The sequence below is a fragment of the Etheostoma spectabile genome, chromosome 8 (assembly GCF_008692095.1).
Source record: "Etheostoma spectabile isolate EspeVRDwgs_2016 chromosome 8, UIUC_Espe_1.0, whole genome shotgun sequence".
Lineage (NCBI taxonomy): Eukaryota > Metazoa > Chordata > Actinopteri > Perciformes > Percidae > Etheostoma > Etheostoma spectabile.
Window position 1 is genome coordinate 7,304,492 of NC_045740.1, and position 26,965 is coordinate 7,331,456.

The following is a 26,965-nucleotide window of genomic DNA, read 5'->3' on the forward strand; positions in this document are numbered from 1 at the left end:
ACGGAGGAAATAAATAAATGTCCATAAAATTAGATGCCAAATCAAAGATAGGAAATTGAGGTAAAGTTGAAAACTGCAACGGTCAGAATCATTGTAACTTCAGAGATTAGACCTGTTCAACTGTTGTATCACTTCCTGTGAACCATTTTACATCTGAAATAATGTTTCTTTGTGACGTGAAAGCATTTGGGGAAGGCAGATGAGGATTTTCCTTTATGCACAGATATGCTTGACTTTAGTCAGATATTGATCTGTGTATGATTCAATCTCACAGAGACGAATGAAATCCCAAGACAAGTCTGTTGTTGTCTGCTGACCAGGCAATGAATTTGGAGTATTCCAGTTATCATTCAGACACTTCTGTTAATTTCATGTTTTTATGCAGGTTGTTTTTTTAATTTCAGGATATTCAGAACTTCTCAACTCAAAAGGGACACAAGTAACCATGCAAAATGTGAGGGGATCATTCATTGACTTTACCTCTCTTATTTCTCACATCTATCTTCTCCTCCTCTCTCAATTTTAGCATGTCTAACATTTTGGATTTGGAGCCTGTCATTTCAATACGATGTGGATTTCATTATCATCAAGATTACAACATCAAAGATGACACAGCAGTGTTTGAGTCTGTGATCTTCCGGTATACAAATATGGTCATTTGTAAGTGTCAACAGAACTGTATGTCTTGGTGATCACCACACAAGGGCAGTAGAGGGCAATTAAACAGGCCGTTCTCTCTGGCCACAGGTACTGCCATTTTTCAGCACCAATTCAGCAATTCCAACCATGAGACAGTCTGAATGCCTGTGGTCTGCAGCTACTAACAGAAAAGTTGAATTCCTGCTGCAGTCTGAGTTTAAGTGAATCAATTGTTAGTTGTTTTCCTTCACTTCTAAAATTTTAGAGATTATCCCACTCATGTACTATGTTATTTCAGTATGGGGTGATCACCTAGTGTCGGCTTTGGAAACACTGTGGTCATGTCCTTTTTGTTGAAATTTGGTGGTTTTAGCAGTCTACAATTTCAAGGTAACACTTTATATTTTATGGTCTGACTACAGTATTATTTACACTTAATAAATTTCAATGTAACTACTTTTAGGACACCAAAAAGCACTCAGAATTTGAGTCCTGGCCATGTGTGTGGAAAAGGCTGTAAAATAGAGCTGAAACACTTAATCAATTAGTCAGTTGACAGATAGTTAATTGAATTAATTAAGCAACGATTTTGAATGGAATCATCTTTTTTATGTAAAAAAAAAGCCCCACAATTTGCCTTTTACAGCTTAATGTGAGGTTTGGAGGTTTTTGTCATCGGTGAAAATAAATTGATTATCTTTGGGGTTTGGAGTGTTGATTGGACAAAATAAGACATTTGAACATTGTCACATTGGAATGTGTGACATTAAAACAGGCATTTTCAATATTTACTAAAAAGATTAATCAATAACGAATTTTAGTTGTAGCCCTTGTGTATGTGAAAAATAATTCAACAGATAGCTGCAAATGCAATATATTCGTTATTTATTTTCTGTAAGATGGTATTCTTGTTATTTGGTCGAATTTTGGTTTCCAATAACAACAGGTTCATTATGCATGTTGTAAATCAGACCAAATGTTTCCCCACAGCCACGGACGTTGTTCTTCTGTCACAGCTGTCATCAGTGACGTAAGCAGAGGTTTGTAATCAGTCACGTGAGCCGCGCAGGTCTGATATAGCGCTGCTCGGGACTACACAGCTACGCTGTTTGGAATCGTCCATCACAGTATGAAGAATTTTTTTATGATAACAGATTTAGGCAGAGATAATAAATAAACAAATGACTAAAAGAAGCAAATACAGTGAGGAATAATATTTCTATCAACAGATATCTGTTTTTTTTTTGGACTTAGGCTGATATTCGACAGATCATCTTTCAATCGAGATGTGAGTAGATTCTTCTTTTATTGAGGATAAAAATAAACGTTGCCCGCACACCGCTCTTTATTAATAATATGTGATTTAGTTTTGAATAGTATGTGATCTTGTTTTTGTTAGCATAACAAACAGGATCGATTCATTTATTATTTTGATGATGGATGATTGATTAGGAAAATTAACCGAGACGGTAAAATGCCATATTACTCTCGTCTATGCATTGCACAAATAATTGTATGCTTTAGAGTGCATCGCAGCCTGTGTGTGGCTCACTATATTTACAGTGCGCCCATTGGTTACAAAGACGTCATATGAAGGTTTATTTCATTGCATCCCGTGTATGCTCCATAAGATGGCTTCTTGTGATGTGGGCATACGAGAAAACCCCTCTGTAGTGTTATGGTCGCTTCGGTCAGTTGGGTTTTTTAAAGCAACATTTGCTGGCTTTGTGGTCGCCTAAAACAAATACTATTAAGCCTGCCACTGCTCGAAAAGCAAGCTTTGCAATTTTATCATGCAGGGGTTTTTGTGTTTTTCCAGTATTTTCTCCTTCATCTTTCTGCTCTGTTTATCTTGGGCGTGTGAGGTTTCCTCATCAAACAGCCGGGGTCCCCCCCCCCCTGTCAAACATAAGGAATGTAAATGGCTGAGGAGGGTGAGGGTTGTCTTCATGGCTAAGAGGGAACAGATGCTGAGTGAAATGTGGTGGTTTGCTCCCCAGATCCGACTGCCATCCTCCCTGCCCTCCTGCTGTTAACACAGCCCTGTAATCCTTGCACAGCCTGAGCCTGACTATCCAGCCTCCGCTGCCTCTGTCTCCTGGGCCACAATTACAATAACACTGTGATGCTTAAGCAAAAATCAAAAGGCCTATATTTCACAGCACAAAATCACATGCCATATAGAGAGAGGATCAGTCATTTTTAAAGGTTTAATGTCAAAATCTTACATAACTGTTTGCGGAAAAACGTAGAAAAAATAAATGTTCATTGCACAAAATTTCAAGAGCGGTCGCCGCCCAATTGGAGGGTTGGTGGTTCGATCCTTGGGCCTGCAGTGTGTCAAAACGTCCTTGGGCAAGGTACTGAACCCCGAGTTTCCCCCGGTGCTGTGCCATCAGAGTGTAAATGTGTGTGAATGTTTATTTGTTGAGCAGGTGGCACCTTGTACGGCAGCCTCGGCCACAGTGTATGAATGTGTGTGAATGGTGAATGGTTCTTGTAAGACGTAAAAGCGCTTTGAGCAGTCCTTAAGACTAGAAAAGCGCTATATAAGAACAGTCCATTTACATAATGAATTTAATCTCATGTCAGCCTGCATTCTGAAATATGGTGTCACTGTTTAAGATTTAAACAAATCCCACGTTTTAATTATTTGTAGTTTTGTCTAAATTGAGCCTGTTTTAGCTCACAGACCCTTTGGTAGCTTTACAAACTGGTTATATGTGGACAAGCCCTGTTCAAATCAAAGTAATGTATTTTAGTCAAACTCAGTATTTTAGATTTTAGTCAAGACCAAAGAAGTCAGGTTGAACTACTAAGGAACTACTAATGAAAAGGGTTTAAAGTGAAGCACTGGGACAACATGATGTTCTCAAACAGTGTGGGACAAATCTATGTTTGTGGCTCCTTGAGGGAAAAATTAAAATGTTGGGAACATTATGGCTTAAGTTGAAAGCAAATTACTGACAATCTGTCATCTCTGCTGACAAAGCTGTCAGTTGGAGTTGACTCATAAAAACAATAGTGGATGCAAATAGGGAAGCTGGCTTGTTAGCTGGCAAGAAGAGGAAATCTGCTGTGTCCTTATTTGAGCTTCTTTTATGAAGAAAACTGTGGTGAATGAAAAGATTACATTTTCTGGGACCAGGGTGACTCACTTCTACGTCCTGGGCTTACACAGAATGGCCTCAGTAAGTGAGGTAGCAGGAGGAAGTTGAAATTCACGTTGAAAATGAAATATCAAGTTTGTTAGAATCAGGATTATTTACAGGATTTTTCCCCCAAATGCAGGTCTCAAAGGATTTTAGATTTCTTTCTAGATTGATGGACTGAACAATCAAAGAAATGCAATACTGTGTTCAAACAGCAAAACAAAACAAACAACACATGCCAGCGAACGGCTAGCAAGCTGTCTAGTGTAATGCAGCCTTCCCAGCAATATCAACCGTAGACACTAATAGAAAACAAAGTAAAACTTGCTGGGAAAAAGGTAAACACTGTGGAGAAGCTTGTTACTTGAGAGAGGAGATGAGCTTCCAGGTCTAAAAGGCCAATAACACTGAAAAATATGAGATAAACAGACAGAAACCTTTAATGTTAATGTTTCATTTTAAGTATCTGTTAATATTTATGTTTAAAATGTATTCTCATTCTTAGGCTGTTAACAGAATTTACAACACAGCCCATTTGTCGACTTGCATTTTGACCAGATCAATGTTCTCGACTTGTTTCAGCATCAGGGTGAGAAATGCACTCTCTCAGTTAAGTGTTCAGTTTTAATGTTGTTGCCATGGCGAGGATTAGATATAATTTTAGGCCTCTGTGTCCTGTTGAGGGGGAGGAAAAGATGCAGGGGACTATAGTCGGAACTGGAGATTACATTTAATCCTGAACCTTCCAAGTATTATACAACACATCTGCCATCCCATCAACTGTATATTTTAAGTGTTGTGTCCCATTCATCAAGATGTACTCTTCTACTGAATATACAGTACAGGCCAAAAGTTTGGACACACCTTCTCATTCAATGCGTTTTCCTTTATTTTCATTGTAGATTCTCACTGAAGGCATCAAAACTATGAATTAACACATATGGAATTATGTACTTAACAAAAAAGTGTGAAATAACTGAAAACATGTCTTATATTCTAGTTTCTTCAAAGTAGCCTCCCTTTGCTCTGATTACTGCTTTGCACACTCTTGTCATTCTGTTGATGAGCTTCAAGAGGTAGTCACCTGAAGTGGTTTCCCAACAGTCTTGAATGAGTTCCCAGAGATGTACAGCACTTGTTGGCCCTTTTTCCTTCGCTCTGCGGTCCAGCTCACCCCAAACCATCTCGATTGGGTTCAGGTCCGGTGACTGTGGAGGCGCAGCACTCCATCACTCTCCTTCTTAGTCACATAGCCGTTACACAGCCTGGAGGTGTGTTTGGGGTCATTGTCCTGTTGAAAAATAAATGATGGTCCAACTAAACGCAAAACCGGATGGGATGGCATGTTGCTGCAGGATGCTGTGGTAGCCATGCTGGTTCAGTATGCCTTCAGTTTTGAATAAATCCCCAACAGTGTCAGCAGCAAAGCACCCCCACACCATCACACCTCCTCCTCCATGCTTCACGGTGGGAACCAGCAATGTAGAATCCATCCGGTCACCTTTTCTGCGTTGCACAAAGACACGGAGGTTGGAACCAAAGATCTCAAATTTGGACTCATCAGACCAAAGCCCAGATTTCCACTGGTCTAATGTCCATTCCTCGTGTTTCTTGGCACAAACAAATCTCTTCTGCTTGTTGCCTCTCCTTACCAGTAGTTTACTAGCTGCTATTTGACCATGAAGGCCAGATTCACACAGTCTCCTCTTAACAGTTGTTCTAGAGATGTGTCTGCTGCTAGAACTCTGTGTGGTATTCATCTGGTCTCTAATCGGAGCTGCTGTTAACTTGCAATTTCTGAGGCTGGTGACTCGGATGAACTTATCCTCAGCAGCAGAGGGGACTCTTGGTCTTCCTTTCCTGGGGTGGTCCTCATGTGAGCCAGTTTCATTGTAGCGCTTGATGGTTTTTGCGATTGCACTTGGGGACACATTTAAAGTTTCAATATTTTCCACACCGACTGACCTTCATTTCTTAAAGTAATGATGGCCACTCGTTTCTCTTTACTTAGCTGATTGGTTCTTGCCATAATATGAATTCTAACAGTTGTCCAATAGGGCTGTTGGTTGTGTATAAACCTGACAACACACAATTGCACAACACAACTGATGGTCCAAACTCCATTAATAAGGTAAGAAATTCCACTAATTAACCCTGACAAGGCACATCACTGAAGTGAAAACCATTTCAGGTGACTACCTCATGAAGCTGATTGAGAGAACACCAAGGGTTTGCAGCACTATCAAAAAAGCAAAGGGTGGCTACTTTAAAGAAACTAGAATACATGACATGTTTTCAGTTATTTCACACTTTTTTGTTAAGTACAAAATTCCACATGTGTTCATTCATAGTTGTGATGCCTTCAGTGATAATCTACAATGTAATTAGTCATGAAAATAAAGTAAACACATTGAATGAGAAGGTGTCTCCAAACATATGGCCTGTACTAGATATATAGATATAAACACAGATTACAATGAAATATGCTTCTTGATTTTCATTTGTCATCATAATTGCTGATAGCATCCCCAATGTGAGCTTTACAGTCAAAAGAATCCAAACAAATCTATCTGAATATACTGCCTCAAAATGATATTTGCCAACTACACATTGCATATACATAATGGCTCTGTAATAATTTAATATTAATAAACTAATCCATCTAATTCATGAAGAAAAGACCAGCATGTCTTCCTTTATAGACAAATAAATGTGGAATTGTTTTTGGTTTTTCTCAGAGTTTTCTCAGTAAAAATGTTTGGTAACACTTGTCAAAGTGCTAGAAAAATAAAATCAATGGAGCAACATAGAAAAGAGACTAGTTAGCAACAACTTTAAATGTGCATCTACTGTGAAAATGATACAACACAAAAGTGTGTCAATTCCTGGACCTTTTTCATTTTTAGAAAATGATTATACAGCTCATTAACACTTTTTGAATTAATTTTAAAACCAGCGTGAACAAAAGATGCATGCAAAGAAATCCTCTAATTCAAATGTTTCTAGTAAATAATTAATGTAAGCTATAGATATTATGCTTTTAAAAAAAACAGTATTGACGGAGATCAGAAAAAGCTAAAAAAATAAATAAAATAAATTGCTGCAGTTTGGCATGCTGAGTCATGGGAGTATGCCCACAAGGCTCAACACTGCAGATCACAAATAACTCGCATCAAAACAGCCTTCAGCTAATCGGGGAAAGCACTCATAAACACCAAGACCAAGAGCAACCTTGTGATGATGAGTCATAATTTTCAAAGACAACTCTCACTGATGTATGGAGCAAACAGGCTCATGAAACAGGAAATACACAACGGAAATGTGTTGGTAAATTCTTTTGGATGGTCTTATGGTTTCTGATAGGCTCAGAAATGGGCTATACAATAGAGTATCTTCCTTTTCCATGTTCATATATTAGCGGTGAGTTTGACACCCTAAGCCTGTAAGCAGAGCTTAGCTTTCCGTCCCATCACTTGGCCACAAGGGGGAACGGCACACAGATAGATTAACATTTAAAGCCAGTGGAAGCCAAATTCCTTAGTAGGTGAGAAATACAGTTTGTGTGCCATGGTTTCTAGCAGTGACCCATCCTGCGCAGAGGAGGGAAATAACTATATGCTAACTCCTTCACATCCCAGTGCAGAAAGTAATTGGCCGCTGTTTATCAGTTTGTTAGTGAGTGTGGAAGAACTGCTGTGAGAGATAAAGCAGGCTCTTCAGCTGCTGAAGCACAATAAACTGGCCCGGCGCTGGGAGGGCTCCGAGGGCTCCATGCTTTGTGATAAAGCTATAACAATCAGACTCACAGGCACTCGCTCCATTCCTTTCTTTTTCAAGACATTGTTGAGCACAGAATATATTTTGTCTGAATATTACCTTGCTGAGAGCTCAGAAAAACTTTTTACTGCACTCCATTGCACCCTCTCTTCATTTCTCAATGCAATGTTATAGTTCTGGTACTGGTTTTTCTTTCCGCACATTTTTCCTTTTTCTTTCTACAAAGGCATGTGTTTTATTTTACATTATTGCTCATGGCATTTAGCAAGGTCATTGGTCTTAAGCCCTCCCATATTTCTTGTTGAAATATTGTGTTTTTGCAGACAGGAATGCACGTTAAAGGCTTCCATATGCTCTCATTACATTCTGCTGTTTCTTCAGCATAGACTGTATTTAATGTAAGTTATATGTATTTTACATGCTGCATGGTATCTCTCTTTGTGCGTTTAATGCAACAATTGGAGCAGTGAGACAATTACAACAGTATGTTCAGAGAGAGTTTAAAGGTGATGCTGTCTTAACCAGCGTGCTTAGCCAGGCCCCATTTTCTTGCTTTTTAAAATAGACTACAGATATAATTAAAATGCATAATCTCTTCCCTTCTCTATCTTTCAGCCCACAGTGTGGGTATGGGAAATGATGGAGGATAAAGGTCCTCGAGTAGCCGACTACTTTGTGGTTGCCGGTCTCACCGACTCGTCCAAGCCTCTCGAGGAGGAGCTCCACTTTGATGATGCCGGTCCCAAGTCTGTGAAACCAAAATCCCCTATCACCGACGTGACTGTGGTGATCCGCTCCCTGGGTGAAGAGGTACCGCCGGGTTTCACCTGTATTGAAAGCACCCCCTTGGGCCTCTCAGCAGAACTCAATGGAGCCAGCCTCAGGGGCCCGCAGATATTCTTGTGCTTCAAGCGAGGCAGAGATAAGCCTCCACTGACAGATCTCGGGTAAGCAATAATCCTCAGTCATTGACCCTTTGCTCATCAGCACCACTAATCATTTCTCAGCCTTGGGTCACTATAATCTAATCTTAAACACATCTTCTAGTCTGACATCTCTTCAATTAATACATTATCAAAGCACTCCAGTAATAATTCTTTATGTCTTGGTTCTAAAGGATCATATGAAAAGTCAGTTTAACACTGCCTTGTATTTCAGGATTCTATATGAGTGGAAAGAGAAACTAAAACCTGGATGTCACATCGTCCAGACCACACCCTCAGGTCGCCCTGCCAACATTAGCAGCTCGTCGTCCCAACGCATTTATATCACTTACCGCCGCGCACCAAAGAGCCAGCCCCATACTTCACTGGCTGTCACTGATGTCTGCATCATCATCCCCGGCAAGGGGGAGACGCCCCCTCACACCTTCTGCAAGGTGGACAAGAACCTCAACAGCAGCATGGTGGGAAAGAACTCAGTGAACACAGTTGTATCTCTAGTGTGTCTGTGCGAATAATGCAGGGTTTTGATTAATCTGTGATGTCTTTTCTCATAATCCAGTGGGGATCTTCAGTCTACCTGTGTTATAAGAAGTCTCTGGCTAAAGCAAACACAATAGCTTACAAAGCAGGTAAAGTGGTGTGCAGAGTTGGTATTATGAGCTCAAACTAATTCAAATAGCTTAAGTAAATCGATTGAGGAAATGTCAGTTTTGTTACGGAGTTATGACGATTGTGTTGTGTGTATTTGTGTCAAGGTCTGCTGTGTAGGTACCCTGAAGAGGACTACGAATCCTTCCCACTGCCTGAGTCCGTGCCTATGTTCTGCCTGCCCATGGGAGCAACGGTCGAGTGCTGGCCAGCACACACCAAACACTCCCTTCCTGTGTTTTCCACATTTGTTCTGACGGGTGCCTCCGGAGAAAAGGTAACATCTCCTTACATTTGCGTTACCAATAACAATGTTCCTTTCTAATAATCTTTCATAGTGACCTATCTGGTTCTGCCTTTGCAAAACACACAGAATCCTACAAACATCCTACAAACAATATAGTGATTTTGTCAAGGAAACCACAGTCCTGCTAAGTTTCAATTACATGATCATTAATTAATCAGTTCCCCCAAAGTTGGAGTCATCATTTAACCCTGCTCTTAAATACACACATTCTCCCTTAATTGCTTCATTTCAGCCAGCCTCTCCATCTTAATCTACCCCTCTCTCTCTCTCTGTGTCCATTAGAATCCATTATGGATTAGTTTGTTGATTAACTGCACATGTTTTCTGAAGAATACCAGACAATCTTAATCAACTTCAAATTTTGATTTGAATCGAAAATGGGCTCAAGGCTGTGCTTGGAATAATAAAAGGCTGTGAGTCTTTGAAAGCAATGCAGCATAAAAGATTCGGTTTTTTTGCAGCTTCCCTTTTGAATAATGGATAGCTCATGCACCACTTGGGCTGGTGCATAAGTTTTAGATCCTGAATGCGTCAGTGCTCCTTCTCTGCAGACTAGTCTTCTGGTACTTCATGCCTGAAATAATTTTGTTTATTTATTTGGAATGAACAACTTCAAAGGACTGAGTATGATTTAACTGATTTATTATGATGAAAATTCTCTAGTGGAGCCACCACAACAGCTTACCTGAATAAGTTCTTTTAAAGGACCTCTGACTTCTGTGGTTTGTGTTTTTGTAAAGTTTGCCTCGGGATGCTAACAAGTCTTTTTGTGTGTGTATGTGTGCATGTATTGGGTGTTCTTTATGCAGTTCATTACAATTATATTCTGATCCTTTTGCTTGCAGGTGTACGGAGCAGCCATCCAGTTCTATGAGCCTCACTCAGAGGAGATACTGTCTGAGCGTCAGCGCTCACAGCTCGGCCTGCAAAGCTCTGGTCTCGGACCTGATGGGACCAGGAGTGTTTACAGCAACAAGAGCATCTGTCTGCTCTCCCACTGGCCGTTTTTCCAGTCCTTCAGGAGCTTTCTCACTTTCCTCTACCGATACTCCATCTCTGGACCACATGCCCTGCCAATTGAAAAGTTAGCAGTGTTTTATAGATTAATAATCTTTGTTGATCTATCACTCACTCACTCAAAGTTTCAGGTCTATTCTCCCTTACTGCTTTATTTATTGATTCTCTTTTACTTACAGGCACATCTCTCACTTCATGCAAAATGTGCCATTCCCCTCCACTCAGAGACCACGCATCCTAGTGCAAGTGAGCTGAAAATGTTAAATATGATGAATGAAGTAATGACATCAGCGTGATGAGTTCTGTATGCTTGCATCATTTGGTTTTGATCCAACTTTAAACATGCTGTAGTCACAGGCTAAATCCTCCACCCACTCAATGCTCTTTCTGTGCTTCTTCCACAGCTGTCTCCACATGACAGCCTGATACTGAGTCAACCTGTGTCCTCTCCACTGCCTCTCAGGTAGAGAAAAATCAATAAAATGTAAAATTATAACATGAAGACAGACTGTATTTGCTTCAATTTTGATCTGGAACTATTTGTTTTATTTTTGTGTCTAGTGGTGGAAGCCTCTCCACATTACTACTGAATCTGGGCCCAAAGAACGCAGCCACTCTGCTGGTGCTGGCTGTCACAGAGCACAAGATCCTGGTTCATTCCCTGCGTCCAGCTGTGCTCACAAGTGTTACAGAGGCCCTTGTGTCTGTGAGTCTTTTGTTATTTTTCTACCTTTTCACAATTCCTAATAATACCACGAAAGAGGGTGGTCTTTAATGTGATTATGGCTACAATGGTAAGAGCAGAGCTGCAGAGTCAATTAACTACCCATAATCACATGCATGTGTACAATAATAGTCTCTGAGAAATGCTCTACAAAGTAATGTGAAGTTCTCAAATAAGATGAGGAAATAAGAAATATTTCTGAGTGTTTGAAACTCTTCTATTGTCGCTGCAGTATGTATTGTCATATAATGCATTGATTCTCCCTTTCAGATGATCTTCCCCTTCCACTGGCCATGCCCCTACATTCCTCTGTGCCCGCTGGCACTCGCCGGTGTGCTCAGCGCACCGTGCCCTTTCATCGTGGGTGTAGACTCCCGATACTTTGACCTTTACGTGCCCCCAGCTGACATTAGCTGTGTGGATCTGGACACCAACACAATCTCCCAGTAAGTAACCTCTAACTGCAACCGCTCTGTAATAGATGATTACCTTCAACTTTAAAACACCCAGCCAAAAAAAATCTTCTCCTGGTTTATGTTTTTGTGGGTCCAATGGGGAAAGTTCTACCCAAGGTTATCGTTATCTCTCAGTGAAAGCCTTTTATGTAACTATACAAGCTGGAATGTGAAATAGTCTTTCTGTACACGAAAGCACATTTGGGTAACCGCTGGTCTCCCACATCAATATAAAAGCTATTTTTCAAAGAGATTAAATTGGCAGTGCTGATTCAAGTGAATCTGTCTCAATCCTTATATCTGTTCTTGAATGTTTCTTGACTGTCCTCCTGTGTAATGAAAACCATATGGTGTGCTTTCAGAAAAGACGACAAGAAGGCTTTGACGTGGAAAATCTTGCCCAGGAGAGCCTGCAAACATCTTCTGAATACCCTTAATAAGCTCTATCAGCAGCTCACTGAGGGTGAGTCCAGTCTTATGCTGTGTCATTTTATATGTGGTTTCATGAATAATTGATGTTGTCTACTTGAGTCTGTTGAGTCAGCCTGTACAGTCCATTTTACTGGAAAACTCAGTGGATGATTTCACTGTTATATGAAACCAATTTACGATGTTTGGTGCATCACAGGAGGTATGAAGTGTAATTTAGTCCTTGTCCACTTTGGCTCAACATGCCTCATCTAAATTCAGTCATTTACCGTAATTCCCAGAATTGCTTTGTCCCTTCACTCACATTTTATCATGTGGGTATTAGCATCTATTATTGTGTGTCTGCAGTAAAAACAGAAATGCCTGCCTCCACCCATTGATTTTATTTGTTAAACATGGATGCAAAATGAATCCCAGCCTAAAAAGAAGCTCTTTTGATTGAGACAAATTAACATTTACCGTACCTTTGATGTTTTCTGCTATCACACTCCAATTTGGCTGAACTGAAAATAAAATGGTGTCATGTCATGTGGTCTATTTTTATATACTGAAACATACAAAAAAACAAAACAGAAAGGAATTGTGTGCTAGAAATTGTTTACAGTGTTTTAGGGGGCCTTTTGTAGCCACACTAGCCAAATGGCTCTATGGCAGTGTTGGTCCAGAGTTAGTATTTTATACAAACATTCATGGTCCCCAAAGGATGAAGAACTACTCACTTTGGTGATCCCCTGACTTAAGATTAAGAGTTATCTTCCACATATACTTCAGCATTGATAATATTTATTGTGGTATCTGCATTTTAGAATGTAAAATAGATATAATGTGGGCAGCTAGTGTATAGTCAGAGCTTTGTGCTGGTTAAATAAAATAACAACTAACCTGTTTTAAGCAATTTTTACTCATTTCTTTTTTTGTCCTACACTAAATATTTTTGATAAACTCAGTGTGTGCTGCAGTTGTGTGGTTTTTAATAAGCAATTATTTGTTGCCAGGTTATTCATGTGATTATTTATTCTACATAATCTACTGTTGTGTGCTCTCAGGTGGCCAGTTGAACCGGGAAGATGTGCAGATGGAGCAAACAGTAACTGACAGTGAGCTCAACGGTGGGAAGACCCTCCACACCCTGGAGTTGGAGATCCAGGAGGCCTTCCTGCGCTTCATGGCGGCCATCTTGCGAGGCTACCGCTCCTATCTGCTGCCCATCACCCAAGCCCCCTCTGAGAAGACCACCGATGCCAGCTCCCTCTTCGACATCCAAGGTACATTTCAGTCTCAGTCTGCAATGTTATAGCCTACTGTATCCAATCACTAAAACATGCTGACAAGCGATGTTGTTGTTGCTATACGTACGTGATTCAGTGCTGAAGTAGGTCAGGGAGTTAAGGTCTGAGTGTTGCTGCATCAAAGTTAGTTCTAAATCACTGCTGTGATGACTCTGGTGATTTAGCTTAAGCCTCAGTGGAAATTAAACTTGGATGATTAATCAGAGAAACCATCATAATTAATAGCATAATGTCCTGCATATGTATGTGCTCTTATGCAAGCAGAGCAGCAGAGAACAAATTGTTTCATACCACAGTATTCACTTCCTGTAAATGTTGGTCTGCATGTTGACCCCGCAGATGTTCTGAAATCACTTGAGAAGTTAAAGTTATATAATCCAATATTAATGCCCACTTGTCATGTTTGTTCTTACACACACTGTGTTTTGTTTAATAGGCTTCCTGAAGAGCAGAGACCGCTCCCACCAGAGGTTTTACTCCCTCATGACCAAGACTCAAATGTTCAGCCGTTTCATAGAGGAGTGCTCCTTTGTCAGTGATAAAGATGCCAGCCTGGCTTTCTTTGATGAGTGTGTTGATAAGGTGAGATTTGCAGCAAATTTTTACTATGGATTTTCTGTGTCAGAGACAATTAATCAGAAGAGCTGCATAATTCTGCTGTGTAAGAAAAATGCTCCAGTAACAATATGTAGTCTGGCTTCTACCCTCTTCTTGCAGAAGAAACAAAGCTGAGGCTTTCAAAGGGAAGATTAACTGTCCTCCCAATTACGATGTCTTGTTAAGGTCTTAGTTTAATTTGAAGGACCTAATAAGCAAATAACAGGAGCTAATAGATACAAACAAAGAGTAATTAACACCACGCCATCTCCATTGAGCCACTTATCAACATCATTGCTGTGGTCTTTTCTCAAATATAATGCCCCCTGTTCTTTTAGTCCTTTTTAAAAGTGTAATTCTGTCTTTTTTGTGGTACTTCTATTGTTATCTTCCTTATCTTCTTCTTCTCTGTTTTGTGCCTTTTTTCTTTGTTTGTCATTATGGCTTCTGCCTGGTAGCTATTTACCACTGGAGGCAAGGTAAGCCATCAAAGCTTGTGTTGTAATTTAAGCCTTTTATGTTTGAGACAGTAAATGTTTTTTAATGTACAAACCTTTTCCCTTTTTCTTAGCTGTAGTAGAATCCGGTATGAATCCAAGTAAAGTGTTTTCCATTGTTTTTAGTGCGTCACTCAGCTGAGTTTTGTGTGGCTATGTGTTCTGAATAAATCAGAGTGAGGGGACGAGGGAGTGGAGCTAAAATTGCAGTAGAGGCCTTTAATGTGAGGCTGTGCATTATCTGTCAGTGTGTGTCAGCAATCTGCATTATTGAACCATTGGTGCCATTAGAATGAACCACACAGAGAGGTTATGCAGGACTGATATAGACTCTGAGGTGACGCTGAGACCGTGAAATTAATTATTTATGCTTGCCTTTCGCTAAGATGACTGTGCACTATCCAGACTCCGAAAGTCACTGAAATATAACAAAGAATGATAGAGGAAGACAAAGACAGATGCGATAATCCTTACTTGTCGAAATATTGTGTGTTTTGTTGTTGAAATCCCATGGGATGTGGACTAATCCTTGCTCATTGTCAGTGTGACGGTTTGTTATTTGGTGATTTGACAGCTTTTATTAACACAGCCTGCCTACACATGTTTTGTAACGCGCACACTAAAAACATCAACCTCTCCTCCAAAAAACACTCTCTGTGCTTGCAAACTTGTGCAATCAGGAAGTCACATTTACATCCTGCATAAACAGTGGGAAGTCCAATATAAGTAGTCATTGCGGTTATTATTGAGAAGTGGAAGCATTGATTCATTCAGTGTCAGTGCTGCTGAGGTTGACAGAGAGTGTGTGATTGAGAAAGACCTCTTGAGAGGAAGGGCAAGTTGAGAAACAATGTGCAGAATCAAAGCAAGGGCAAATAGGTTAGTGACAGTTAGTTGACTGAATCATCCACTTGACTGACTGGTACAAACCCTGCAACACAGTAGCCCTGGGCAGCTATTCAGCTGCTGCCATAATATTAATGTTTTTTTTTAAGCTCATGTCTGAGATAAGCTGGTAATCAATTTAGATAAGCCAAGTGAATGCGCAGCAGCGTAGCAGGCCTTTTATGATCTCCCAGGCAGCTATTCAGTGATGATTTTCTCTTTATCTTGCCGTGCAACACAAAGGAATGGTACTGCTGTTGTTCTCAGAAAGGAAGGAAGACAGTGGAGCTTTGTACACTTTTCTCCATACTGCCATGGTAGTGTCCCTTAGATAAACTGTGGGGACACAAGCCGTATTTCGGATGTAGATAGATCATTGATGGCATCTGCTTATCTTCACTGACCTTCATGTCTTATTTGATCTGAGGGCCCATACAGTATCAGATGCCCATGAGCCCCCATGCAGGACTGGCATCTATAGATTTGTGCAGCAAAGCTAAGAGGAAAGAACAGAGGGGAGGATAATGACAATGTGTTGTTTTTTCTCTCTTGTAAACTAGATGGACAGTGAGCGACCAGAGGAAACCAGACTGATCGAACTGGATGAATCCCACCGCAGTGAGCACACGGTCTATATCAACCCTCCAGAGCTGCCTCCACTACCACAGGGAGAAGAGCATCCTCTGTGCTATAGGTACCACATGGCAGATCAATCTCTACAAGAGATACAAGACAGGCTGATTGACTATTTTACTCATACACAGGCACACACTTCAAGAGCACTTCTCACTGACACTCAAACATAATGCAGCTCCCAAAGGAGAGACATAGTGTAAATTGCCTCTGTTGTTGTAGACTTAGTCATTGCTTTAGGGGTTGTGATTATTGTCAGTGCTTAAGCTTCCAGGGTGTTAGAGCAATGCCACTTGGTTTGCCAGTGTTTACGTGGGATTGATGTCTATTTCAGTGTATGTGTATATAAGTGAATATACAGTATCTCTTTCTGCAGCTACTCTGGGTTCCCTGTGCTGAATGCTGAGCTTCTGGAGCCGCTGGAGGGACCAAATCCTCCATCAGCAGCCCTGGCCTCACGCCACAGCAGCCCAGCCAGCCCTACGGCCATCTTTAGGCGCTCTAAACAGGTCAGCCGTATGAGTAGTGAGATTCTTTTTATTGTTCTAGAAAGACCATGAAAAACAAAGACCTTTTCATTTTTTCCCTGATTTGTATGTCTTTCTTATTGTAGTGGAACCATATAATTCTAAACATCAATATGTTAAATGTATTGTCAGATCTGATCCTTATTATCCTTTTTATGTTGACAATTTAAAAAGTTTAGCTCATTTAACTGCTGCATTCTTTCCACATAATGATGGATATGGTTAAAAAAAATAAATGCAAAATGCAAATCAAAAATTTGCTAAAGGATGATACATTATCTCTACATGTGATCTTTTTTGTCCCAGGAGATCAAATCAGCTCAAAGGATGGCCAAAACCTATTCATCTATGCCTCAGATGTGGTCTACGTGTCTGCTGCGCCACTGCTATGGCCTTTGGTTCATCTGCCTGCCAGGGTTTGTTGGCACTTGCCATTCAAAGGTGCGGGCTCTGCGTACAGCTTATGATGTGCTGAGGAAGATGCAGGAAAAGAAGTTGCAGGCTCCAGATGAGGTAGGGGAATTGACTAAGTATAAGACAACCCCACAACTCCCTATTTAGTAGTGTAGAATCATTTTGTAAATCCAAATGTTTTCTGTCCAAGGTGTGCTACCGTGTGTTGCTGCAGCTGTGTGGGCAGTACAGCCAGCCTGTCCTCGCTGTCAGGGTGTTGTTTGAGATGAAGAAAGCTGGAGTTCAACCCAACGCCATTACCTATGGGTACTACAACAAGGTGCGTGCTCTTTGTATCTACTCTACGTACAGTAAATACAAGGAAAAAATAAACAAGCTATTCTGACTCTAAATTAAACACTTTATATGTAAGTCTGACATTGTATGACCATATATACTGTACATGTTCATAACTCTAGGCGGTATTGGAGAGCACCTGGCCCTCCACCACCAGAGGAGGCTACTTTTTGTGGGGAAAGCTGAGAAACGTGGTCCTAGGTGTGCTCCAGTTCAAGCGAGCGGGGAGAAAACAACAGACGCCGCACAGAGACCCTCATCTTTCAGGTATGAATACTAATTATACTATATTATATTATATTTATTACTGATATCTAATATCTGGTACCACATATTTTCCATGTTAATTATGGCTGATAACAGTACTTACTTTTACAAGCATCTGGTGAAAAATGTTCTCCACAGTCATCACTTACATTTATAGAAATACACAAAGTATGAACTTGGATTTATTTATTTCAAATTGGTTTGTCATATATCACAAAGATTTTTAGCCAGAAATCTGAACTCTTACTAACAAATAAAAAACCCACAAATGAATTCACTGCGATTGATCGGCCATAACATATTTTAAGCGTATTGCCCAAATGTCATTATGATAGCTGACACAGTAAATGATGCACTCCCTCCATCAAATACTAACATAGACACCAGTAGTCTTTGTTTTATACCCAGGACTATTCTGATCGTAAATTGTTTGAGATTGCATTGAGTTCAGTGGTACTTCTTTCGAAATGTGCACAATTTCAGTAAAGGAGAGACTGAAAGTATAGGATTTTTTGGCTCCCTGTAGTGCTTAATGAATAGACATGTAAATGAGTGGGATCTGGTGGGAGTGGTTGCTTTTTTAAGGCTTCTTTCCTGGTCTCATAAGAAGGTTTGTCCCAACTCTAGCCTCACCCAGAACATATCGTTTCCAACCCGTATTTCTTTAATGACGCGAGTGAAGAGGTTTTTCCTCCCCAGCAGTTACAGGAAACAGGTTGCTCTTGATGTCTGTCCCTAATTCCCACAACACCCCGTGACTCTCATTACCATAATGACATAGTGTGAGGGGCTTTAATGAAAACATCATATACTCTAACCTTGTTCTTTTGATTGTTGCTGTGTGTTGATTTCATTCACTTCCCAAAGAGAATTATATTCACATATCCAAAATGGTAATGTGATCATGTTGAGGAGCAAGATTATTTAGTTATTTAATAAATTACTCTTCATTGAATTTACAATTAGTGAACTGAAAATGGACAATTTCATTTGTTCAACCCTCATTTAGCTCACCTTAATAGAATAAGAGAGAAAAGTGAAACCTAGATTCTCTTTCAGCACTCTGGCATCTTTTTATGTTGTTCAAGTATGATGACAGCTATGTTGCATTCGAAGCATTCCTGCATCTATGCAGTGGATGATAACAATTACAGCACTATTCAGTGATTGTTTATACAGAGCTTTTATACCAGCTGGGTTCTGGTCTTTTAATCATGTTGGTACTCTGTCATTTGTTTTAATCATCCTCTCCCTTTTCTGTTATCTCTCAGACTGCAGTGATCTTGACACAGTCAGTCATGGCAGTTTGGACAGTGCTAATGACTCTGCTGAGCGCACCTCCATCGACACTGACTTCACTAAAATGGACTCCAGTGATGATGGATTTAGCACAGGTAGGAAACCACAGTTTTGCTTATTTCTCCTTCAAACTATTTCACTATCATCCTTTGATTGTGTCATTGCTGCTCCACGTGTCTCAGCTTCACTAATTTGATTTAGTTCACCTCCTCAAAAGTAGCCAAACCACATGAATCATAAACCTTAAATTTGCATTTCACTTTAATGTCACTGTACTCAAATAAATTGTTTTGATATCATTGAAAATTCTTCTTTTTGTTAATTATCTGACATGTCATGTCCATGTAGAATAAAATAAAAGAGATAGCATTGTACAAGAATTTATTTTGTCTTTTTGAAAAAAAAATTTTTAAACTTTGACAGCATATGGACTTATTGCCTTTGCAACACTTTGTTAGTTTCTTCTTTAGCCCTTGTCCTCACATTATGACTAATGTACTGTAGAGAAAGTACAGTCCAGATAACCGAGCTCATAATGGTCAGCAGGATTAAGCTTGAATAATATCATGGACTTGAATCTGGCTCACAACTTGTTCTGAACTCCAAACAATTGAATAAAGTAGAAATTCAGTGAGAATATAATAAATGTTAGTAGAAGATGTTTGTTCTTATTGCTGCAGTTTGACCTTGTATGATGCAAGTTTTTAAAGACTCTATTCCTCTCCTGCTGCTCCTGTTGTTCTATTCTGGGAGTGTTGTTTGCTGTAAAGCTAGGAATGTTACCGCACTCTGTTCAAAACTCTCAGATAAGCTGTCACTTATAAAGCAATCCGCGAAGACTAAATAGCTGTTTTTTATTCACTCAGCTCTGTCTGGAAGAAAAAAAAATTACCAATGAGAAAAGCTACAACTTAATAACACTGTTTTTCAGAAGAGTAAAGCCTCTTATCTTTTTCAGGTGGACAGTCAGACCAGGGCTATGATTCACTGTCCAAAGAGGAGGAAAGGATGTGCAGCAGAGAGAGTGACAACACGCTATCGGTGGAAGACAAAGGCCAGAGGCAGTCCAGTGAGTTATTGACTAGCTTCTATTGCTAATCTCTGACACTTAGCTACCGTTTCTGCAGGAGTGAATCACCGCTTACTGGCAGCAAAATGAACGCGCTCTCTTTAAAAGCTGGGGTATCATATGGAAGTGTGGGTGTTCTGTACTCTCCCCTCATCCATTTGCTGTTATATTTTGATGTTTTTGAGAAACAAATTCTGTTGATGGATGATAGTGCAGGTGCAGTGCAGGTGGTTGTTTTCATGACAGGATTGCTTACTTATTTTTTGGAATAGAATACAAGACAGTCATATTTTAAGGTTAAGAGCTGTCCCTGAAAGAACCACACAGCTTTATGCTGGCATGAACTGCAGCACTCCAGCAACTTATAATTTTCCATATTAAATGTAAAATTTGCATGAATGCAATACTTTTTTTTGAGATTTTGATCTATCTCCTTAACGATTGGGTGTCATTAAAATCTCCAGCACCTGAGATAGAGGTTCCAATCTGCGGCATCTCCCCTTCTACTAGAAGCTATAAACCAACAGATGTCAGTGCAGGTAAGTTTTATTCACAAAGAAGATTCTTAAAAAGCCATTATGATTGTGTATAAAAGCCACAGACCTCAGTCTTACCGTGTGGATACTAAATGTTTTGTGTGTCCACACATGTTTTTGTCACAGGCAATGGCAACAGGCTGGTTTCCAGACCATCTAGTGACACCATTCTGTGTGGAGTTCTGCCAAAGAAAGAGAGGCCAAAATCTCTGGACTTGTCTGGTGGACAAGGAAGTCTAAGACTCACCGTTCCTCACCTTGGCTCAACAAACCAGCATTACCTAGCTGCTGACAGACTGCGCGAGGTAGAAGAAGAGGAGACAGAGACTGATAAACAGAAACCTTTGGTGGAGAGAAGTGTCAGCTGCAGTGGTGCAGTGGAGACGCCAGGTGTGTCAGAGAGGAGTGTCAGCTGCAGTGATGGGATTGTGAGGAGAACGGGTGTTGAGAGGGGGTTTGATCCCCTGTCACAGATGGCGACAGATGCGGTACAAGAGTGTGACCGGGATAACAGTGGCACAAACATGGCCCGCCGCGACCTCGCTGAAGAGATTGAGATGTACATGAACAATGGAAACAGCCCTCTGAGCAGCCGTACACCCAGTATGGACCTGCAAAACCCATCAAGCCCTTTGTTTGGTTTGGCCTCGTCTCCTCACACCTCTCCACAGCCCTCCTCCCTGCTCCGCTCCAACACACACATCCCACCGTCTGTAAAATCCAAGGAGAGGTTGCGGTTGTCACCATCTCTTCCTCTGGGTGTCTCTACCAAAAACAGGGAGAGGCCTTCCTCCTTGGTGTCACCCTCCTCACCTTCTCCCTCCTCCTCATCATTCTCCATGGACTCACTGTTCACGCCAACTCTGGACATCTTCAAGAGCAGCGTCATATCAGCAGGGAAGGGTGTGGCTGAAAAGGCTAGCCGCTTCTACTCTCGTCTGTCCTCCCAGACTTCATTCACACAGGTTGGTGGTGTAGCATTTTTATATTCTAATATTCCCAATATAACTGCTGATAAAACTACCTCCATGATGATGTTTTTCTTCCCTTTGTTCTGCAGGATGCAAACTGTGACCAGATTAGTATATCCTCACTGACCTCAGGAGAGGCAGATTGCTCCTCACTGCTTGATAATGACTCCTGTCTGGACCCAGATGACTTTACCTCCCCCCAGCACGGCAGTGTGTCCCGACTCAGGAGGAGTCCGGTTGTGGGTCATACCAACCTGGGCAGCCCCAGCACCCCCAATAGAGTGTTCAGACACAACTCCTTCTCTGGTTTGTTGCACATCCTCAGTCCGCATAACACATATTGCTGGAATTATGGTGCTAGTTTTGGTTTAAGTTAAGATGTGGAATCTTAACATGTCTGGCTAAGGCAACAACACAATCCACATTTATTTAAAATAGTTGGCAGCCTCGATCTCCAATGTTAAAAAGTCATGGCTTACAGCCACACTCATTAAATTGCTGTTTTAACTGCAGCGTTGTATTGTTTCCCTGCAAAACACATCTCGATGATCTAAATTTAGAGTAAGAGCTGGGCTTTGTAATGGAGAGCACTGGGTGCTCTCTGCGAAACTAGGCCAGCAGGCGGGAAGGCTGACTCAGTGTGTAGGCTGCTCTACACCCAGCCACAGGCCCTATGCTAAACATAAACACGCGATGCAGACACACCAATGTGAAACACAAATTGGCTAAACCTGCATGCAAAAAAAGTCCACTGATTGTACACTTTAAAAAATAATCATTTTGTTTCACTTTTTTACAATCAAATGCAGATATGTGTAGCCAAATTGTTTAATCATCCATTGTATCCAGGTGGCTTGGCACTTCCTTGTAAAACCCCTCATACTCCAGATTCCTCCCCCGACACGAGCCGATTCCAACCCACTCCTAATTACACCATAGAGGTAAGTTGCTGTCTTTTAAAAACAGCTTATTAATCACTTCTCTGTATCACCGTCTCAGATTGTCATGATTGAGTCTTACACTCTGCTGTTTTTTGTTGTAGGTGATGATGTCCAGCTGTTCACTTTGTAAGACCTGTGACTGTCTGGTGTATGATGAGGAGATCATGGCTGGCTGGACAGCAAACGACTCCAACCTCAACAGCACTTGTCCGTTCTGCGGCACAGCCTTCCTGCCTTTTCTCAATGTAGAAATCAAAGACCTGAGACCACTCAGCAGGTAATTGCTCCCTTTACACAGACCAGTATTTACACAGTACAAATGCACATCAAATACAGAAAAGCTTTTAACAATTGATGAAGTAGACTAGATTGTCTATTATTTTAGTGGCTAGCTGGGTTTTTTCCTCTCTAGAAAAGTCACACACAGGTGTGCACACACACTCAGACACAAAATATTTCTTTCCCTGTGGTCTCTTTAAACAGATCCACTCTGTGTCTTCCCTCAGGTCTTCTATGGAAAGTAATCTTGTCACTGAGGAGGTCACGCTGGCAACTCTCAATCGAGAGGCCAACATGTCTGCAGCAGACTGTGCAGCTCAGTCATCTGCGGCTGCCTCCCAGAGGCAGGGGAGCAGCGGCAGTGCTGGGCCAGCTCCGGTGACAGTGCCCTACCTAAGCCCTCTGGTTCTGTGGAAGGAACTTGAGAGCCTGCTTGTAAATGAGGGCGACCAGGCCATCTCCTTCCCGTGTGTTGTCGACCAACACCCCATCGTCTTCTGGAACCTTGTGTGGTACTTCAGAAGGCTTGAGCTGCCGAGTAACCTGCCGGCTCTTATCCTGGCCTCCCAGCACTGTCGCTATGGAGACCAGGTAAACATACTGTACATGTGTCTGTCAAGCTCACCCACAACTAGTTGTGTGTGTAGATTGACCCATTAACCGTAAAGCCATAATTTGAAAAGAAATAGTTTTCACTAATAATCTTTTTTTACTTTGTTGGCATTAGTTAGATCTGTATGAAACTGAGCCAAGAGATGGATATTGATCTTCTCATCTAATTTTTGGCAAGAAAGCAAATTAGCATTTTTTCCAAAATGTCAAACTATGCCGTCAAACCTTCTATGTGTATGGTATAAAAAGTTCAACTTTGGTGACTCCTAGTAGTAGTTTCAAAAAAAGGACAAAACAGAGCATTGCATAAGGTCAGCACATCGATCATACCAATTTTCACTGGGAACATCTCTCTATTTTTAAGAGCTTTGAGTTTGTGAAAAGCACTATATAAATTCAATTTATTATTATTATTATTACTATTATTATTATTATTATTATTATTATTATTATTATTATTATTATTATTATCATTATTATTCATTTTGATCAAATGAAAAACTAAATACTTTTAAAGACATAATAACAAAATTATACTTGTAATGGCTGTAACATACAGAGTAAGGGATTAATCTTCCAATCGTTTTACCAGTTGCAGACTCCTCAGAGCGTTTCATCCGAGGACAGTAAGCAGGTGCTTGTGAGGATTATGTGGGACAACCTGAAGTTACACAAAGACAAAGTTCAACCCTGCTATGTCCTGTGGAACACGCATTGTAAGTCACAGAGAATTATTTTCATAAAATTATTCTGTTAGCAAGTTTAATCAATGTCAGATATTTACATGTAAATCAAATAATGCATAAGAAGTAACTAGAAAATCATGCATAATTCAGTTCAGGACTCCTATTAATCATGTTGCCCTTATCAGTGCTAAACTTTCAAAATTGAGTTTGACTGATGGAGGTGAATGAGCCTTTGATCAGGGTGACTTTTATCGCTTGTTCTTTGCAGGTGAAAACTCGCTGGTTCGCTCTGGGCTGTGTGAAGAGGGCCAGCTCTTCACTGTGGAGCTACTGCAGGGTTTTGTGAGGAGCATTAAGAAGAGTGATATCTATCAGCCCATGAGCCAGATCATCCAGCTGTTGGGGCCAGAGCTGGGTTTTAAAAGACAGAGGTGATAAGATAAAGAGTTTAGTGTGAAGCTGTTTGTAAAAGAGATGAAAGAGATGAATGGAAAGTCTAATTGTTTTTCTTTTTTCTCTCTCAAAAAGGAGTCTATACCGAGATTTATTGTTCCTTGCTCTTGTGGCTTTGGGAAAGAACAACATTAATATCAGTAAGTCCAAAAGCATGATATCCTTTTTTTAGACATGTTGTTGTTTGTCTGTCACTCGTTCCACCGCTTTGGTCCAGACTGAAATATCTCAACAATTGTTATATGGATCAAATGAAATTTGGCGTGGATATCCATTGTGCCCAGAGGATGAATCCCACTGACTTTTCCTCTAGTGCCACCAGCAGGTCAAAGTTCATTTTTCCTGTGACTATTATCTCAACATCATTAAGTACATACATTTATACATTTACATTTAGGATGAATCCTGACCACTTTTGTGATCACCTGACTGTTCAGGTCAAAATTTCAATTTGTTTAGTATTTGTTGTTTAGACCAAATACCTGCAAAACTAATGACATTCCCATCAGCATTAGCTGTACTTTCTGTTTAGTGCCCAATTAGCAAATATTAGCTTGGTAACATTAACTTAAATGTTTTAGCTTACCCGCTACCCAATAATTAAACGTCAGCATTTTAGTATTGACCTCGTGGGCCTGATAGCATGCTGACATTAGCATTTACCACTGCACTTAACTACAGCCTCAGAAAACATGCTATGCCATCATGGCTGTAGGCAAGTACTTTTTTTATACAGATGCTAGAACTGTTACTTTCTTGTATTATGAAATATGTGCTTCACCATATTATGTCCACATTGTTAATTGACTATTAACTCTTTGCAGATGCTTTTGACCGGGAGTACAAGTTGGCATATGATCGCCTCACCCCCAACCAGGTTAAACTGACACATAACTGTGACCGACCCCCCGGAGCAGGGGTCATGGAGTGCAAGAGGACTTTTGGGAAACCCAGTCTGTAAACTACTTGTCTTCTTTTTCCCCCAATATAATTTCCCTTTCCCTGTTACTGTTTTATTGGTCTGCTCCTCAGACTCAGGACCAGCTCACCTGACTGGAGCACAGAGCTCCTAAGCACAATGTGAAAATTACACTTAATATAAAGTAACTGCCACGCATTTCTTGTATACTGTTAAAGGTGAGAGGCCTGAATTGATGAACTTGTGTTTGTAAATAATTAGAAAATCCACTGTATTTTCCGTATAACTATTAATGTTTGTACAGTTATTATACAGTCCAATGTACATTTTACAACTTTGTTTCTGTTGAAGCTGTGAGTAAGTATGTAAAAGTAGGCGTATGATCACGTTGTTGAAATTCATAAGTGGTCCTGGTGACCTTGTCAAAACTGCTGTTGAGTGTGTGTATAATAAGTCCTTGCTTTTAAACATTTGAGTTTTTACAAAGCACTTTGCTGCAGGATTTAATGCAGTTAATATTTCCATTACATGCAGTGAACAAAGGCAGATAAATTCTTCCTCATCTGCACCCTGTGCTCATAGCAGGGTCATGATCATATGCCTGAACACACAAAACTAGACAGTAACATACAAAAACAGTACCATTATAAAACTATTATTATTTCTAAATCATGATGGGAGTACAATTAATGTATATGCACAATGTTTATTTGTTATCCTTTTTGTACAGTATACCAAAAGAACCCAAAAGGGAATAGTACTAAGATTTCTTTACAGTTTTGTAATACCTTTTTTAATGTAAGGATTTATGTGTTATATGGGACCACCAAGGATAGATTTCCTTAAACACAGTACAATCAAACTAATAGTAGATGAAAAAAAACAAAATGTTTTTTGTTGGTTTAATCAACACATTTTTTGATAGAGAAATTCATTTATGTAATAATGGATCTATAAAAAATGTAGTATTTGATTCTAGTATTTGTATATTTCCTTTAGGTCTTCACTGTATAGTGTAGATGTTTTAGACATTTGGACAACAGTGCACTGTATAATGTGACATACAGCAAAAAAAAGGTATTTCAAATCTCTTTGTTGATTGTGCACGTTTCTTTGCACTTGGTATATTAAAAGATATGTTAATGTCAAAGGTGTTACGTTAAGACAACAGCTCTGACCTGCCCTAATTCAAAATCACTTCCACAAAGGAGTGTTATGGTTCACTGTGTTAATATTGTCTTTCACTTTTAACTGACAAAAGCCTGCCTGGAATCATAATAATGTGATGCCGCTCTACAGCTTATTACTGGACTTCACCACAAAACTTATGATGATACAATGCTGGATAAGACGAGGCTGTGTGCTTGGAATACACACCGATATCACACTTTGTAAATTTGCATTTTATTCACCTTGTAAGTTAGGACAAAAAGAAACAAACACTGATAACCAAAACATTTCATGTGTACATGTTGTTTACACAATTTGTCAATTTAAACTTATGAAGTATTATTTTTCATTTGTAACACAGATACTAATTTGTATGATTTTTATATAAAAAAAAAAGAAATCAAATTCCTTCTTTGGCTGGATCTATAGTTTGCTGTCATTTATGAATAAACACATTTATTCTAAGGAAGTGAAGTTTTATTATTTCCAAAGT

At 40.1% G+C, this 26,965-nt stretch overlaps 1 protein-coding gene across 3 annotated transcripts; it reads left to right on the plus strand.

Annotated features, from left to right (window-relative positions):
* Positions 1 to 1,689: 1,689 nt before the first annotated feature.
* Positions 1,690 to 26,941, plus strand: dennd4a (DENN/MADD domain containing 4A). Of its 3 annotated transcripts, XM_032522555.1 has the most exons (32): positions 1,690 to 1,927; positions 8,184 to 8,515; positions 8,727 to 8,973; positions 9,072 to 9,141; positions 9,268 to 9,437; positions 10,313 to 10,551; positions 10,664 to 10,730; positions 10,889 to 10,947; positions 11,046 to 11,190; positions 11,479 to 11,654; positions 12,026 to 12,126; positions 13,139 to 13,357; positions 13,818 to 13,963; positions 14,437 to 14,457; positions 15,921 to 16,054; positions 16,370 to 16,502; positions 16,827 to 17,033; positions 17,125 to 17,253; positions 17,393 to 17,537; positions 18,809 to 18,931; positions 19,795 to 19,905; positions 20,370 to 20,444; positions 20,568 to 21,007; positions 21,059 to 21,406; positions 21,502 to 21,718; positions 22,262 to 22,353; positions 22,455 to 22,630; positions 22,860 to 23,223; positions 23,843 to 23,960; positions 24,199 to 24,361; positions 24,459 to 24,523; positions 25,208 to 26,941. In XM_032522555.1, the coding sequence occupies exons 2-32, from the start codon at positions 8,205 to 8,207 to the stop codon at positions 25,342 to 25,344; spliced, it is 5,148 nt and encodes a 1,715-aa protein (XP_032378446.1). In that variant the 5' UTR covers positions 1,690 to 1,927; positions 8,184 to 8,204; the 3' UTR covers positions 25,345 to 26,941. The 3 variants fall into 3 exon arrangements, with proteins under 3 accessions (XP_032378446.1, XP_032378444.1, XP_032378445.1); XM_032522553.1 differs by having other exon boundaries at positions 20,568 to 21,406; XM_032522554.1 differs by lacking the exon at positions 14,437 to 14,457 and having other exon boundaries at positions 20,568 to 21,406.
* The last annotated feature ends 24 nt before the right edge of the window (positions 26,942 to 26,965 follow it).

Bases quoted from the DNA above. Each gene is read 5' to 3' on its own strand.
- dennd4a (XM_032522553.1), top strand. From the start codon at position 8,205: ATGATGGAGGATAAAGGTCCTCGAGTAGCCGACTACTTTGTGGTTGCC. The intron at 8,974-9,071 runs GTGGGAAAGAAC...CTCATAATCCAG, and splicing joins AGAACCTCAACAGCAGCATG to TGGGGATCTTCAGTCTACCT. The intron at 19,906-20,369 runs GTGAGTTATTGA...TAAAATCTCCAG, and splicing joins CAAAGGCCAGAGGCAGTCCA to CACCTGAGATAGAGGTTCCA.